The sequence below is a fragment of the Saccopteryx bilineata genome, chromosome 7, assembly GCF_036850765.1.
Source record: "Saccopteryx bilineata isolate mSacBil1 chromosome 7, mSacBil1_pri_phased_curated, whole genome shotgun sequence".
Classification (NCBI taxonomy): Eukaryota; Metazoa; Chordata; class Mammalia; order Chiroptera; family Emballonuridae; genus Saccopteryx; species Saccopteryx bilineata.
The window spans coordinates 92,830,773-92,849,351 of NC_089496.1; the positions used below are offsets into that span (position 1 = coordinate 92,830,773).

An 18,579-nucleotide genomic window follows, 5' to 3' on the forward strand; every position below is an offset into this window, starting at 1 on the left:
TTTGTGAGGGCTTCACCTTCTTGACCTGGTCACCTCCCAAAGGCCCCACCACCAAATATCATCACATTGTGGGGTAAGTTTTTATATATATTTATTTGATGGGGGTGGGGGAGCAAAGTTTAGTCTATTGCAATGTGTCTATGACAATACTTCTAAAATCTTATGTTCCTAGATACATACCACAAATCATTTATAGCATCCTAATCATTATATTTGTAGAATACTATAGTTAAATGAAAACATTCTATTACCTCATCTCATTTACTTCTCTATAAGAGACGGGTAATTATTACTCATTCCATTTTTTATAGAAAAAATAACCCTGCAACTCCAAGAGCTTTATTACCATGCCTAGAATCGCATGTCTGGTAATTGATTGCACTGAACTAAAATCACAGATGTTGCAGAAACTGAATCCTTATAGCTTCCCTCTCCTCTTCTTTCCCACCACTTTGTTCTGATTTTGTGAAATTCTGGGATACTATAGAAAAGACAGAGGATAGTGTCTGGCTTGGGAAGATTTCAGTCAGTTAATTGACCTTATAATCTGTAAAGGAAATAGGCTATGTCATATCTTACATCAAAGAGTAGGAAGACTTTCTAAGCTAGACTCTTTATAATATATTCCCCAGCTTCCTCTCCGTTCCATCTTTTTGCCAAGCTCTGTTAAACTCAGTCTGCAAGGAAGGGGTTCATTTTGAATAAGAAAGGGGGGAAGAAGGTGTTTTGATAGTAAGTTTTAAAATTCCTCTTTAGGATTTCCATGGGTAGTGCTTTCTGTGTGTGTGTGTGTGTGTGTGTGTGTGTGTGTGTGTGTGTGTGAAGCTCTGGCGTCCTGAATCTAGAACACTCAAAACAGACTAAGTTTTAACTTTTTATCTATTATTATATTAACTGGGAATATCCAGATGCCCCCCAAATTTTGTACTTCAGGATGACAATTTAAATCTGTATTTGTTCTTTTTTACTTCTGCACTTTGTTTTTTTGTACCCTCTCAAAAACCAAAAACAAACAAGCAAACAAACAAAACCTGGAAGGAAAACACAAAGAGCTTCTATGCTGAAGGGTTAGGCAGGCATCTCAAGAATTTCTTCCCCTCCCTTTAAATCGTAGGAGCCAGAACACTAAGAGAAGGCTTGCAGCCATTAATGGTTAAGTCTCTAGCAAAAACACATTGGTTTTGTGGGCTCTATAGGTGGTCTTCTGCCTGAAGTCATCCTTGCTGAGGACAAGAACAAGAAGTTCAGTATCCCTGCTCAGTTCCGATCAGGTCGCCCAGGTAGCTGACCCAGCACTTCCCAAAGCCTTCAGTCTGCATAGATAAGCTATCATGTTCAGTTACTGTACGGCCTCCAAGGTATAGGACTGAGGTAGGCAGCGGTGCCTCTAGTTCAGCGATGCAGGTAATATGCAATGACTACTTAGTAGTGCCAGGTTCAGGGCTAAAGCTCTTTACACGCTGCATTGTGTTTAATCTTCTTGATAATGTGTCAATAGGTAGTATTAATATTTCCATATTCCAGAATAAATTAAGAAGGTTAAATTACCCGTCCAAAGTCACCACATTGACAAGTGACAGAAACAGGATTCAAACAAAGGTGTGGGATCCCAACCAAAGGTGTTATAATGCTTATAAATCAGAGCACAAAAATTAAACTCTTTAAAAATATATAACTGGAAACTTATCAAACCCAAGCCTTTTATTGTACTTGAAGAAACAGACTCAGTAGGTGAGGATACCAATTCTTCCTCTAGTGCCGTAGACCAGTGGTTCCCAACCCCCGGGCTGCAGACCGGTACCGGTCCATGGGGTATTCGGTACCGGTTCGCAGAGAAAGAATAAATAACTTACATTATTTCCGTTTTATTTATATTTAAGTCTGAACGATGTTTTATTTTTAAAAAATGACCAGATTCCCTCTGTTAACATCCATCTAAGATTCACTCTTGACGTTTGTCTCGGTCACGTAATACATTTATCTATCCCACCCTAAAGGCTGGTCCGTGAAAATATTTTCTGACATTAAACTGATCCGTGGCCTAAAAAAGATTGGAGACCAATGCCGTAGACACATGGTCTTTGTCCCATGCTTTACTAAATCACCACTTTTTCTCTGCCTTACTAATATTCCCAACAGGCAGGAAAGGCCTCAAGAAGTTTCTTGGCAAGGCTGGTAAATGTGGCAGTTGATTGTAAGGTTTTTTGCTCTTTTTTTTTTTTTTTTTTTTTTTTGCCAATAGGTATACTAGAAGCCTCAGTACATGTATTCCCTATAACATCTCCCCTACACACCACACACACACACACACACACACACACACACACACAGACTCATGGTCTACAGTGTCAACTATTTTATCCCAAATCCCTTCTTGATGAAGCTGTTCTGGGGTTACTTTGTTAGAATCCTAATAACAAATTTTTATGTGCAAATCTGTTTCAAAGGAGATCCAGCCTCCATACGAGTGTTATATTAGGTATCAGATCCACTCTTTCTAGAAACAAGCAGATAAAACTGCATATCAGATTAATGTCATAGGGCCTCCAGGACATAAGATGAGCAAACACCAGTTTGACAAATGCTAAAATTTAAGATCAAACAGTGTAGCACAGGAGATGGCTGATAGGGTGTCTTATTGTTCGTGAAGCTACACCACAGTGGCACCTTAGCAAAGTACTTTTGGCAAATGAGCTCAGGGTGGCAGAGGTGACATAACTGTCATGCAGATGGTCCCAGGGTCATCCTGCCACATCCAGTCATGTCTTCATCAGAACGACAGCTGTCTATTCACTCCTGTGGCCCAGCAGTCAGAAGCCTGCTTCTTTATTCTCAAAAGAGAAATGTGATCTTTGAAGGAATTATGTAGGTAGAAAGGAAGAAAAAGGCCTAACAATGTCAAGATTTATTTTAAATAACCTGAAGAGAATTAATGAGCAAAGAAATTGGAAAAGTTAATTGTGCATCGTCGCAACCTGGCTGTTCCCTTTTGTTTCTTTACCAAGGAGAAAACATTGTGGGAGCTGTGAGTAGTGACTAATGTGGGGCCGTATGGGTGGTCATTTCTCTTGGCTGAGAATGATTACCTGCATTATAGTGGACCCAGCAAGGTGCTCTAGCTGAAAAAGCTTCTAAATGTCATTTTCTATAAAGGCAACAACTCTTGTGTAAGCCAAATTTATTTCCATTATAGTTCCTCTTATTCTCAGATTCCAAAGCGGCACCGTTCACTCCTGGGCAACAATAGAGCATTGATTTCTCAAGGCTGAGAAATTGATATGAACTCATACATAGAAATATCTGCCTTGCTGGCAGGCTTCTTATCTGGGAAATTGGAAGTTGAGTGACATGGGATTCGTTCCCCTCCACAGAGAGGGACCAGTGTAAGAAGCGAGGTAGTCTGATAAACTTGGGTTCAAATTCCAGCTTCACCATTTATTTGTGGTGTGTCTCCAAAGACTTTCAAGGCTAATAGGCACATAGGAACAGCACCTGGCTTATAATAAATACCCCCAAATGTTACATTATTAATATTTTATCTTGTAAGGTACTAAGAATGTTAGTAACAATATTAATAGTAATAATTATTACTGTGATTAAACAATTGGCATGAATGTACAACACTCATCACATAATTGATACTTGAAAATGTTCATTTTTGCTTTTCTTCTCAGATTACTTATGTCCATTTATGAATTCAAGAGGCACTACAAGTTTTCTTCTATTTATGGCAGAAACTGGCCCAATATGACTCAAAGCCCTCTAGTTCCTTTTGTTTTTGTTTGGTTTTTTTTGGGGGGGAGGGCATTATTCTCTCTCTCTTCCAGGGCAAGCCATCGTCCAGAAGCAAAATAAAAGTGGGGGGTGGGGACATGTCAGGTTAGACTTGGTTATGGCAAGAGTGGGAACAAGTCAGAAGAGACAGATGTGTTTAATGGCCAATGCACTTGTCCAAAGGAATCATTTTCACTGGCCAGAAGCCCAATTAAACCTGTAAAATGGAAATGCAGAAAATCAGATTAACGAGCCAGTCATTAGTGAGGAAAAGACCCAGCTAATTCTGTGTTTAGCATGACGGATGGGCCCAGAGCAAATAATTGGATGACATTCATCAAATGTAAAATAAAAGGTGTCACTGAGAGGGAGAGTGGTAATAATCGCTGGGATTTACAAGGCCAGGAGATTTGCTTGTAAGGAAGAGAAAAGTTCATCAAAATAGATTAATAGTCACTAAACTTTATTCCCTCCTTGTGTGGTTGCCAGAGAGCCACACAAAAAGCCGAGAGGCAGCAAACACATTAGCCCCGTGTCATCCCAGCCTCGTGACGGCTCTGCTCCCAAGGGGGGATACTGGGACTTCAATCTAGAGATAAGTTCCTGCGATCGGCCAGGGGCTGGGTAGGAAGGGAGAGCTCTACCCTGTGGTTTAGTTATAAAATGCTGGAGGAGATCAAGCCCTTCTAGTTCAAGTCTTTCTAGGTAATCAAATTAATCACAAATCATTGTTCAGTCAGTCAATAAGTATTAACCCTTGCCCTGTGCCTGACCTTTTGGGGATATGTTCATTCCCAGTCAAGGGTCCAAGATAGGCTAGCGTCATTTACTGGCCATGACAATGAAAGGCTGTGTGATGTTGAGGATGTTGGTTGACCTCTCTCAGCCTCTAATTCCTGACCTGTAAATTAGAAGTACAGTCTATATCTAGATTTATATATATTTTACCTATATGCATGTACATTATACTTACGATGTAGCATATATATATATATGAGATATGGTTTATAAACCTCTTATCATAGCATCTTTCATGTAATAAGCTTCTACTGCAGGGTACTTATTATTACTCTGTTTTCCTTCACCTCTTCTCTGCTAAGAAGACATCATTTTGAAGATGCAGTGTAAGTGCCATGATAGATTTTCTGGGAACATGAAGAGATGCAAACATACAAACATGTGCCAGTTATGAAAATTTTTTTTTTAAAAAAATGTCAGATGTAAATAAATAAATAAATAAATAAATAATTAAAAATGTCAGATGTTGGAACTGAGGAGTCGTAGTTGTTACAGTGAGATGAGTGAAATGAACGAGGCCTCACCCTAGTCGCAGTAGAAAGAGTGCGGGGGTAGAGCCAGACTTGACTGGGTTCAAATTTGTCTTATCTTGGCCAAGTCACTCAGTATCTTATATCCTCTGGAAGGCTGTCATGAGGACTAAATGAGATAATTTATATAAGGGCTCTGTGCATTCTGGAGCATGGGAGAGGAACCAAGTCAATGACAGTTTTAACATTACCTTTGTCATCATGCATCCACCCATAACCCCCTATCAGTCCAGCTCTGTCTACAAATCAGGAGGCTACAGTTACAATGAGACTTGGTGGGGTAACCATAAGAATACGTGTAGCACCCTGGCCGGTTGCTCAGTGGTAGAGCGTCGGCCTGGTGTGCAGGAGTCCCGGGTTCGATTCCCGGCCAGGGCACACAGGAGAAGCGCCCATCTGCTTCTCCACCCCTCCCCCTCTCCTTCCTCTCTGTCTCTCTCTTCCCCTCCTGCAGCCAAGGCTCCATTGGAGCAAAGTTGGCCCGGGCTCTGAGGATGGCTCCATGACCTCTGCCTCAGGTGCTAGAATGGCTCTGGTCACAACAGAGTGACGCCCCAGATGGGCAGAGCATCACCCCCCTGGTGGACGTGCTGGGTGGATCCTGGTTGGGCGCATGCGGGAGTCTGGCTGCCTCCCTGTTTCCAGCTTCAGAAAAATACAAAAAAAAAAAAAAAGAATACGTGTAGCACAGGAGTAAGCATGGAAAGTGCTGCAGAAATGGAAATAACCACATGCAGGAGTTGAGGCGGAAGAGATTATAATAAATTGATGGCATCCCAATGAACTCGTGGGTCTTACACCAAGGTTTAAAGCACGAGTTGGATTTTTACAGCACAGAGAGGAGCATGGCCAGACAAGGGCAGAGCTGCAAGGGTCGCCTTGATGTCACTGTGAGATACAGTGATATCAGAGTTACCCGGGGACCTCTGGACTTATTGGGCTTCTTGAAGCCCATTAATAGTTTGGATTATACCATGGCATATCTAAAGTGTAATTTTCGTCTTTATGATTCACTCAACCACAAAGTGTTCCATGTTCTGTGTGTGAGCTTGGGTGAGAGAGATACTGCTTGGGCAGGGCTCCAACAGGCATGGCTGGGCCTAGAGTTGAAGGGGCCGATCACCCTGTCACGAGGACCACACTGCTCTTCTTCTTCCTCATCCTCGTCCTCCTCCTCCTCCTTCACCTCCTCCTTCTCTTCCTCCTTCTTCTACCACTACTATTACTACTGCAACTTCTTTATTGAATTTATTGGGATGACATTGGTTAATAAAATTATATGGGTTTCAGGTGTACGATCCTATAATGCACTATCTGTGTGTTGTATTGTGTGTTCCCCACCCCAAGTCAAACCTCCCTCCATCACCATTTCTCCCTCCTGTACCCTCATCTACTTCCCCCCACCCCTTCCCCCTGTTCTTCTCCAGCCCTCAGGGACTTGGCAACCTCAAGCAGCTCAGTCACTGCTGAGATTCAGCCAGTTCGCACTGGTTTGGCAGGACCGATACCTAATTCTTTGTGTTGAGTTCAGTGAACCAGTTGTTAAAATGGCACTTGTAATTGGGGTTCTCTCTAAGGTGGGCACCTGGGCAGCCACCCAATGTGGAAATCTCAAATTTACGTTCCTTACTCTTTTTTAATATTCATCTGCACAACACTGTATTCTAAGTGCCCGCAGTAATGTTCATTCCATCCATAGGTGAAAAGAAATTTAAGTAAGGATGCCAATGAAGAAGCAATATGAAAATATCTTAAATCAGTGGTCCTCAACCTTTTTTGGACCACAGACCAGTTTAATGTCAGAAAATATTTTCACGGATTGGCCTTTAGGGTGGGACGAATAAATGTATCATGTGACCGAGACAAGTGTCAAGAGTGAGTCTTAGACGGATGTAACAGAGGGAATCTGGTCATTTTTTAAAAATAAAACATCATTCAGACTTAAATATAAATAAAACGGAAATAATGTAAGTTATTTATTCTTTCTCTGCGGACCGGTACCAAATGGCCCACGGACTGGTACCGGTCCGCGGTCCGAGGGTTGGGGATCACTGTCTTAAATAACAGTTTTATTGTTTTTTTTTTTTTGTCAGGTATTATATAATTGTTTTTCATAATATTTTAAAACTTTTTCTTATAATCTAGTTTTTTGTACCTCTTTTATTGTTCTTATTTATGTATTAAATGCATGACATAATAAACTACCTTTTGGTATATAGTTATTTTTATACTTAAAATGGCCATTAGGGCAGAGAACCAGTTGTTAAATTGTTTGAATCCCACCACTGGTCCAGCTTAGCCTGTGCTGCTGAGAAGAGGCCTGGGGTATTGTCACCTTCTTCCATAAGGAGGCGACTGGGTCTTCTGGGGAAATGGTCTTTTTATTGCTGAGCTTGGGCAGCATTCAGAGTTAAACATTGTCTTCCCTCATGCCAGCCTGATTCACTAAGGGTAAGACCCATAAGGTTCTGGGTGTCCTATGGAGAACTGATGTTTAGTATATAATAAGTGACCAGAGGTTATATTTTTGAATTTACAGACTTTATCACCGGGTACCGGATCTCCTTTGAGGGTGTGGAGGGGGTGGAAACATTTCAGAACAGCTGAAGAGGTGATGCTTGCACAACATTGGAATGTGCTAAATGCCACTGACATACACACTTTAAAAGTGTTAATTTTATGTTGTATGAATTCCACCTCAATGATGGAAAAACGTTATCATTACTGTAAATGTGAAATTCAAAAACCCAGTGACATCTGGGAGGTAGGCAGAGGTCAGGAGAGGTGAGGAGCACAGTGGCACAGAGGTGTGTGTCAGTGCTCATCAAAGTTCTAGCTGTGTGCTGCTCCACACGTGGTTCCCCGACCTGCAGCATCAACACCACTGGAAACTAATTAGAAAAGGTCATTCTCAGGCCCTACCCCAGACTGACTGAATCAGAGACTTCGTGGGTAGAGCCCAGCAGTCTGAGTTTTAATAGCAGTCTGAGTTCAAGGATTCTTTTTTTTTTTCTTTTACAGAGACAGAGTGAGAGTCAGAGAGAGGGATAGATAGGGACAGACAGACAGGAATGGAGAGAGATGAGAAGCATCAATCACCAGTTTCTCATTGTGACATCTTAGTTGTTCATTGATTGCTTTCTCATATGTGCCTTGACTGTGGGGCTACTGCAGACTGAGTAACCCCTTGCTCGAGCCAGTGACCTTGGGTCAAAGCTGGTGAGCTTTTGCTCAAACCAGATGAGCCTGCGCTCAAGCTGGCGACCTCAGGGTCTCGAACCTGGGTCTTCTGCATCCCAGTCCGACACTCTATCCACTGTGCCACCGCCTGGTCAGGCTCTTTTTTTATTTTTTTTTAACTTTTTTTTAATTTATTGATTTTAGTGAAAGAGGAGAGAGGACAGGAGAGAGAGACAGAGAGAAATGGGAACACTGAGCTGCTCCTCTGTGTGCCCAGACAGGGGGTCCCAGCGATTCTGATGTATACTAAAGTTCAAAGACTGATCTAGGTTTGGGGTTGTCAGATATGTTTCCAAGTATTGGTTTTATAATAAAAAATAAAACCAAATTAAACAAATGAGCAAAGAAGATTATACAAAGACTGTTTACAACCAAGGATTATATTTTAATATGAGTCTATGTAGTTGAGATTTATTTTTAAAAGAAAAAAAAAAGACTTCCGAAAAACTCATTCATCTTAATATTTCAGCATCCCGCCTGTAAGCCAACGCAGAACAATATAGATTCAGAACAGATGTCTTATGAAAAAAAAAGTCCCAGAATATAAGACAAAAACTATTCTAATGAGAAAATAGAGATGTCTGGGTAGCAGTGAACATTAGGGAGAAAGCCCGTCTCTCCTCTTGGTTCACAGCCGAAGTCTTCGCACCAATTTTTTTGCAAAGATCTGCCTTCACGCTGACTCTAACATCTGCTCTACCTGGCAGCTTATGGTGCCTGATTTGTGGGCTTCCAATTCGTGCAGAGCCAGGGGAGCCATGGGCGATGCTATCTCTCAGAGTGAGGAGCGAGGAGTGGATTTCAATAGAGATGTTAGACCCCTGCTGTTCTCAGCAGCCTGCCGGTTTGGACCAGAGCAGGGAGACTGGCCTGTCTCCAGCAAGTGCTTGGCCTTAATGAGGACAGGGTGCGTGCTTCCAGTAATTGCCTCCACGGCACAGCAGCCTGGTTGCTATTGTCATTCTCCTATTTTCCCTGAATACTGGATAATGGGAGCATTCTTGTGAATAGTAATTGCCCCTGAGTTAGGATGATTGGGCCAAGAGCAGCCACCTGCAGAGCTGTGCGGTGTTGGCTGGACTTTCCACCAGTCCTGACCAGGGGATCTTTTCTCAGAGCGGTTTCCAGGTTCCTCTAAGCACCCATATTTTCCCAAGTGAGGTCCCAGAGCTTGGCTCTCCCTGCTGTGACAGCAGAACTGGGGACTCAAGCACAGATGTCTGACTTCTATTTTTTTGTATATATATTTTAGAGAGAGAGAGAAAGAAGGAGAGAGGGGTAGAGACACAGGAAGGGAGAGAGATGAGTTGTGGCACTTTAGTTGTTCATTGATTACTTCTTATATGTGCCTTGATGGGCATGGGGGGAGCACCAGCCAAGCCAGAGATCCCTTGCTTAAGCCAGAGACCTTGGGTTCAAGCCAGTGACCATGAGATCACGTTGATGATCCCACGCTCAAGCTGATGACTTGCACTCAAGCTAGTAAACTTGTTCTCAAGTTGGTGAACCTGTACTCGAACCGGTGACTTCGAGTTTTAACCTGGGACCTCAGCATCCCAGCTTGACACTCTATCCACTGCGCCACCACTGGTCAGGCAGATTTCTGACTTATAAATCCAGAGTTCATTCCATGACTTTTCATCTTTTTAACTAACTTGCTCACAGAAAGTCAATAAATACCAGCTTAAGGCATTACTTTATAAACATAAAGAAAAAAATGTGCTCAAATCAGAAGTGAAATTAATTTCAAAGTCATGAGAACTTTAAAGCAATAGCAATCATTCAGATCAAGAAAAAAATCCCTTTGGCCAATGCGTCACGGTTGCAATGGATTAAAAAAGAAGAGTTCATAGGAATAGCCTACATCATTAGTTTCTCTGTTTTCAGCTGAAAATATTTATTACTGGTAGGTGTGTACATATGCAGAACACAATGACCAAACGCAGAACTCCTGCTGTCACAGAAAGTTCCAGACACAGGGGAAGACTATTGTCATTGCCCACTTATTCTCTAAGTGCCGTAACATGAGACCAACTCATGGTGCCATGGGATTGGAGGCTCAGAGCCAGCAAAGGATATTCTCTAAAAAATTGTCACAAACCTAGTGTAGCCTTCCAACTTGTGCCACGGTCCATGGCCCCATCTGACCTCTTTATGTTTCCCCACGACCCAGGTAACAACTGGTGGAAGAGCCAGTTACTACGTGTCCTATCGACGAGAGGCCTTCGCTCAGATAAAGCTGCCCAAATACTCGCTGCCAAAGGTACGCACTGCCTGTTGTTCTGGGTCCTGCCAGACAAAGTGGCAGGGAGAGGCTGCCTTGTTGGGCTGTGGGAGGTTAGATCCCTGCCTGGGAGACAGCTGGCGTGCACATTGACTTGCCATTGTGGGTTTTGCCCTCTGCTGAGGTCGCTGAAGCTGGGTTCTGTGTTCTCCTCTCAGCAGGGTACACATGCAGGACTTTTGATTTGCTCTGACTCAGACATCCTGTATAACCTCAGGTCATTCTCCAGGAGAGGCAGTGAAAGGAGCACTAGCTTTGGAATCTCCTCTGAGGACCCCTTCCTTTGTAAGGGCCTTACTGCCAAATAGAGGGATAGGTTCAGAATGGCCCAGGTTGGAGCACAGATGCTCTAAGTGTGTGTACATAAAGGTGCACAGGTGAGTCTCCTGGTTCTCTTGCTTCTGCCTACATTTTAATGTTCAACACAAATGCACTGCCTGTGCTTCTACTCCCTTCTGCCACTCTAAGTAATCAGAAAGGAATAATTTACATTAATTTTAATATTCAATGATGGTATAGTAACTCCTCTATTGAAAAATTATATAACAACTCTGCATACCCTGTTTCCTGTGAATAATGGCTTATGGGAGAAGATGATCTCAGAACCTTGGTGTGAAAATGGACAGAACCTACCATAGTTGCATCACCCAATGAGGCTGAAAAGAAGCAAAGGCTCAGGTTGGCCACATATCAAGTGTAATGTTACAAAGAATTGAGTTTCTAAGCTGGTGCTAGGAAATATTATAAAAAGCTACCGGGTTACAGAGGTAGGAGGGATTATGGGATTAGAAGGTAGGTAATTGTCTATTCTCTGATTGTTTTTATGTATTCATTTATTCATGTGTGCATGTATCAATCCATTTATCCATTTGTTCTTTTATTCATTCATTTAACTGTTCTTTCTTACACTTCAGTTTTTATTCTTTTCCACTGAACTGAGGTCTATGGATAGAGTAGTGAATAAGACACAGTGGACCCTGCCTTCATAGCGCTTATATTTTGGTAGAGAAGGAGAACCCTGAACAAACAGTTGTAGGTGTAGAGCAGGGGTCGGGAAACTTTTTGGCTGAGAGAGCCATGAATGCCACATGGCTTTTTTTTTTTTTTTTTTTTTTTTTTTTTTTACAGAGACAGAGAGAGAGTCAGAGAGAGGGATAGACAGGGACAGACAGACAGGAACGAAGAGATGAGAAGCATCAATCATTAGTTTTTTGTTGTGCATTGCGACACCTTAGCTATTCATTGATTTCTTTCTCATATATGCCTTGACCACAGGCCTTCAGCAGACCAAGTAACCCCTTGCTCAAGCCAGTGACCTTGGGTCCAAACTGGTGAGCTTTTGCTCAAACCAGATGGGCCTGTAGTCAAGCTGGCAACCTTGAGGTCTTGAAACTGGGTCTTCTGCATCCCAGTCCAACGTTCTATCCACTGCACAACAACTTGGTCAGGCTGAATGCCACATATTTTAAAATGTAATTCCATGAGAGCCATACAATGACCCATGTACATTACGCATTATCCGATAAAAATTTAGTGTTGTCCTGGAGGACAGTGGTGATTGGCTCCAGCCATCTGTAACCATGAACATGAGTGATAGGAAATGAATGGATTGTAATACATGAGAATGTTTTATATTTTTAACGTTATTTTTTTTATTATTATTAAAGATTTGTCTGTGAGCCAGATGCAGCCATTAAAAGAGCCACAGCTGGCTTGCGGGCCATAGGTTCCCAACCCCTGGTGTAGAGGGAGTTATAAGGGTAGAAGAAGCTCAAAGATCATCATGGCATAAGCAGTGGAGCTAAACAGATATGATGAGTAGTGAGGGCAGGTTTCCTAAAGAAGGTGATGGTTAAGGTGATAAAAAATAAGAGAGTTGACTGTACAAATGAGTGTTTGGGGAAGCCAATAGAAAATGCATGCAACAGGCCCTATTTTCGGAGAGAGTATGGTTCATTGCACAAACTAAAAACCATGTTTGGTGACTGGATTGAGGAGAGGCAGGAGATGAGGCTGATAAGGTGGGCAGGGGCCCTCTTAAATAGCCTGAGGGCCCATGGGAATCAATTCTCATTTTCTCTACCCTCTCTGTGATTGGCTTTTACGGGATCACCATCTAGTATTATGGTTGCAAGATGTACCCATCAGGCATCCTAAACCCAAGTAGGAAAGAAGTGTCCCTGCCTAGAGAAGGTGAGCAGAGGGGTGTTCATAATCACACTCTTTCTAAGGGAGACTGACCCCACCCCCCGCAGGAAACCGGTGACTTCCATAGATTGGCCTAGGCCATAGGCAAAGAGTTTCTGGAATTTTCCAAACCATCTCTTACATGTAGGGCCTATTCTGTCTGTGTAGGTGTGCATATTTTATGTGTTTTTAACCTGCTCAGGAAAATCAACAGCTCTCTTCCCTGGGCAGCATGGCTGCAGGTGGGGACAGATGAAGCCTGAAATTGATCACAACCCTAGAACATTCCATTAACGATTAGCAAACCCAAGGCCATCTGTTGTGGTGAAGTATCATTTGTGCGGCTCCTTTTATAGAACTTTATCCTGAGCAGCTCCTCATTGATATGAGAGCTGCTGTGAAAATAACTGGATGGCTATTGATCCCTGTTATTAGCTGACATTGGCCCAGATTTTCGTAGGAGGTGAGGGCAGATGGGGTGCATGAAGATTGGTTCTTCCCATTGTTTAAAAATGGACATGGTGGTTAAGCAAGTTGCTGCTGCTCATGTAGTTCTGCGGCTGCCGCTGGGCATCTTGCTTAGAAACCAAACCACAGAGGCTCCTGGTCATCACTGCCCTCACACCTTTGTTCCAGCCTGTCTGCTCAGAATTAGTCTGCCTAGAGCACTTGTGGCTTTGGAATGTTTGCAGAGAACAAACTGAATGCCATTAATAATAAGCAGTATTATTAGCAGCAACAACTTCTTGCCAAGTCCTTCAAACTCAGTTCCTTGGGCATTGGGTTGTCATCTCAGCTCAACAGGGATGAGCAGCACAACAGAGGATTGGGAAGAAGGGGAAGGGAAGCCATGGTGGCTTCAGGAAAAGGTGATGGAGCTTATGGGCAGAAACACTGAGCTCTTGTATGTATCCGTGAGCCCATGTCTTCCTATTTGTGAAATGGGCATCGTTGTACTTTTTGACAAAGTTGAGAGATGTCAACAGTTGGCTCATTGTTGGTCAAGTGGAAAGTACTTGATGGGTCTAAGCAGCCATTGTGATCCAAGGGGAAATCCGGGAGACGCTCTTAACCTGTGGAGATCCGTGCTCCTGGTGGGGTCATGACCCAGACTGCCCTTGGACTCACTGTTGCCTGAGGCTCTCACTTCACCGCTCCTACTCTCCTTTGTCTCTTAGATTCTGGATTTATCTTTAACTTAGCAGTCATTTCTACAAGAGAAAAATTTGATCTTACGTTTCTTTGTATGTGGGACTCAGGTTGTTAGTGATGATGTTGAACTAGACCTGAGTCCTGCACTTTCAGAAAACAGCAGTGTTTAAAATCCCCCCCATCCTTTTGTGTTACTACAAAGAACTCCCCTTCCCTAGTGCTTTGATAACACACTGAAGGCCCCATGTTTACTTTTTTATATTTAATTGAAAGGAGGCAAGATAGAGAGACAGACTCCTGCATGCACCCTGACTGGGATTCACCTGGAAATCCCCATCTTGGGCAGATGCTGGAATCACCTGAACTATTCTCAGTGCCTGGAGCTGAGGCTCAAACCTGGCTATGAGAGCTCCTGGCTATGAGAGGGAAAGAGGGAGAAAAGGGGGAGAGGGAAGGGAAGAGAAACAGACAGTTACTTCTAATGTGTGCCCTAACCAGGAATTGAACCTAGGACATCCACACACTGGGCAGACACTTGATCCACTGAGCCAACCAGCCAGGTCCTGTGTTAACTTTTGACCACACCATATTCCCATTCTTTGTCTTTCAAATGATTAGCCCAACTGTTTGTCTCTCCACTTGCTAATTTGACTTTTACTAATTTAAGTTCAGCTTTTCTTTTCTCGAGCCCCTAAACTTTGACCCACTCTTGAGCATATATGAGCACTGGGAGCTTACACAAGCATTGGGACTCAGAACAACTCCTTTTAACAGCCCTCTGAGGATCATCGACTCTAAGGAGAAAAATTTCCCATCTAGTTCCTAGGTCATGCCACCTGCTCACCCCACTCCTCACACCTAATTCTTTGTAGCCTTCTTGTACTTCTCCTTATAAAAGTAATTCTTTTCTGCCTTCACTCTGGGGTGCTTTCAGATAGTATGGTCATAGTGTTTTCAAAGAAAGTCTCTTTTTACCTAAGTCTGGGTTTGTTTTCATTTGACAGTAGAATACAGTTAATTCTATTTTGAATAGTAAGAGAGAAGAGAGGAGAAGATGGTTTCAAAAATTTATCATAATGATAATGGCAATGATAATAACCTTTTCCTTAATTTCCTCCAGGAAAGTTTTCTTAATTTTTACATTTCCCCAAATGCTGATTTATCCTTCTATGCTGTGTCACAGCCAAACTTCTTAAAGAGTTAGTCTGTAGTAACAACTCCTTTTGTCACTTGTTATTCACTCTTCAACCCACCACTAGTTGCCCTCTGCTCTCCCATAGCCATCCCACTATTCCACTAAAGATCTTCTAGCCATTGCTACCAGTGACTGCCTACATATCAAATCCAGTAGACATCACTAGTTCTTTATCTTAGACCATTAGACACTGTTGTGGGAAAATAAATCTATCCGTGACACTCTTTCTTTTGGTAGTATTTACTTCTGATTTCCTTTCCTAGATCCCCTTCCCTTTACCATCCTTTAATTGTTGATGTTTCTGTATTCTTTTTGCATTCTACACGGTTCCTGCATGACCTTATTCCTTTTCTTTTCATATTGGTGACTCTTATGTTCACCAGCCCAGCCCATATCTCTCTGCTGAACTCTGGACTGTATTTCCAACTGCCTATTCAAAGTACATGCCTTCATGTTTCCATGTAACCACTCCAGAACCTATCTCAGAATCTCCACCTCACCTCCCGCATACGCCCTCCTTCTCTTGTGTTTACTTACTCAATATATTCATTCAGTAAGTTTTTGTTAGATGTCCCTGTGCTGGATACTCTGATCAGTACTAGAAATAAAGTGATGTTTAAGAAAGGCATAGTTTCTGCCATAGGGAGTTTACACTCTAATGAGAGAGCTATCAAACAAATCATTACTTAAATGAATATTTCATTATATTTTTAATGACTACATTGAAAACCAGAGGATTTTGTAAGTCAGGTATCTGAGATATTAAAGCTATGTCCTTAGACCCTGTAGATTCTACTTCCTTAACATCACTGATTCATTTCTTAGGATTCTTTTTTTTTTTTTTTTTTTGTATTTTTTCTGAAGCTGGAAACGGGGAGAGACAGTCAGACAGACTCCCGCATGCGCCCGACCGGGATCCACCCGGCACGCCCACCAGGGGCGATGCTCTGCCCACCAGGGGGCGATGCTTTGCCCCTCTGGGGCGTCGCTCTGCCGAGACCAGAGCCACTCCAGCGCCTGGGGCAGAGGCCAAGGAGCCATCCCCAGCGCCCGGGCCATCTTTGCTCCAATGGAGCCTTGGCTGCGGGAGGGGAAGAGAGAGACAGAGAGGAAGGAGGGGGGGGTGGAGAAGCAAATGGGCGCCTCTCCTATGTGCCCTGGCCGGGAATCGAACCCGGGTCCCCCACACACCAGGCCGACACTCTACCGCTGAGCCAACCGGCCAGGGCCTTCTTAGGATTCTTATAGAAAACCTGCTCCTTAGTTCAGGGCCTATGCATTGCAGTGAATGACCTCCTAACCCTTTCTTCCTGCCTCGCTTAAATTCATGCTTTGCACTCTTTCCACAATGAATGGGATTGTGCAATGCTTCCTTGTGGGGAAATTCAGGAAAGCCATACAGAACATTTTGTATTTATATTATGATGTTTGGCACATGGCATATGCTTAATAACATAGATCTTTCTATAATGAAATTATGTTAAACCCAGATTACAAAAATTATTTCAGTAACAGGGAAGCATTTTCACCACTGTCTCCTAGAAAGTTGCAGCTTTAGATGTCCAAAAAGCAACTCTGATTCTCCCCAATTACTCTACTGGAAGGGTGTAGGGGGACTGTTATTTATAATTGTTTTATGAATACATAATTGTTTTATGAGGGTGGCACCTGCTTTGGAGTTAGATTAGGATAGCAAGATTCAAGAAATAGGCTTTGTTATTATTATTAAGATTTCTATTGAACCAAATTTAAATAATGGGCTTTTCTTTGCTATTGAAGACTTACTATTGAGGTTATTATTAGTTGATTCTTATACAGCCATAAGATTTCTTAGGAAGGAGGACATGTTGTTCAGAGCTTTTTAGAGAGTGATTCCCAGGTGCATGCCCCAGCATCATCTGGAGGGCTTATTTAGGTGGCAGAATCTGAGGCTCTTCACCGAGCATACTGAGTCGGAACCTCCAGCAGTGAGACTCGTGAGTCTGCATGCTATCAAGATCTCCAGGTTGTTTTGATGCACATTGAAGTCATATCGTCACTGCTGTGGTATTTAGCTTCTTGATTAGGCTAGTCTTATATTTAAATCAGTCATGCCATTTATTAGCTAAGTGATTTTGATCAATTAATGATTTCTCAAACAGATACCCCAGAATCCTTGATACTAAAAAAGTCTTTACCCCAGAGCCTGCAGGGACTGTTCACCAGGTAACACAGTCCCAACTCAGGGCTAGAGTAAGGCGCGCTCACAGCAAATGGCTGTGTCTATTCCTGACCATGTCCTGGTGTTTTAAGTTATATTCCACCCCCCCCCACTTCTTTTACATTTAGTTTAGTTGAAAATAACCTAGCGCATTCATTTTTATGACCAAAACATCTGGGGAAAGCCAGGCATTTCTATTGCATTTTTAACCAGGGTAAGTGAATTTAATTTGTATTTCCTGCAGCTGCTACTTCCCCTCCTACTGAGTTCTTGGCCTTTCATTTCACACCAACACAACCCAATTTCGTCACATAGTTTTTAAGAGTAAGCCTTATTTTCATTTTCAAGCAGCTCAGCAGGAAACTGTAAGGTATGTAAGCACAAATGAGCAAGTGCGATCTTAGTCAAGGTGACCGAGGGTGCTCAAGGCCAGAGACAGGGTCACGACAGAGAAGCTTCAGAGCATAGATTTAGAACTTTCTTTGTATGGTGGTTCCTCAAAAAACTGCAAATAGAACTACCTTATGACCCAGCAATCCCTCTACTGGGTATATACCCCAAAACCTCAGAAACATTGATACGTGAAGACACATGTAGCCCCATGTTCATTGCAGCACTGTTCACAGTGGCCAAGACATGGAAACAACCAAAAAGCCCTTCAATAGAAGACTGGATAAAGAAGATGTGGCACATATACACTATGGAATACTACTCAGCCATAAGAAATGATGACATCAGATCATTTACAGCAAAATGGTGGGATCTTGATAACATTATACGGAGTGAAATAAGCAAATCAGAAAAAAACAAGAACTACATGATTCCATACATTGGTGGAACATAAAAATGAGACTAAGAGACATGGACAAGAGAGTGGTGGTTACCAGGGGTGGGGGGAGGGAGGACACAGGAGGGAGGGAGGGAGAGAGTTAGGGGGAGGGGGAGGGGCACAGAGAACTAGATAGAGGGTGACGGAGGACAATCTGACTTTGGGCGAGGGGTTTGCAACATAATTTGATGACAAAATAACCTAGACATGTTTTCTTTGAATATATGTACCCTGATTTATTAATGTCATCCCATTACCATTAATAAAAATTTATTAAAAAAAAAAAAAAAAAAAAGAACTTTCTTTTTCACTTTCCCCAACTCCCAGTTGTCCAAATCAAATGACTTTGCTCTTTTGGAAATGATCTTGGTGAAGCTCTCTCCATGGTTC

The 18,579-nt window shown here is 42.5% G+C and overlaps 1 protein-coding gene across 1 annotated transcript in view; it reads left to right on the forward strand.

Annotated features, from left to right (window-relative positions):
• The window catches only part of SORCS3 (sortilin related VPS10 domain containing receptor 3), a 620,103-nt gene that overhangs the window by 484,478 nt on the left and 117,046 nt on the right, over positions 1–18,579 (forward strand). The window contains exon 8 of the mRNA XM_066239920.1: positions 10,516–10,605. Coding sequence (XP_066096017.1) covers positions 10,516–10,605 — 90 coding nt within the window. The remainder of the gene's footprint in view (positions 1–10,515; positions 10,606–18,579) is intronic.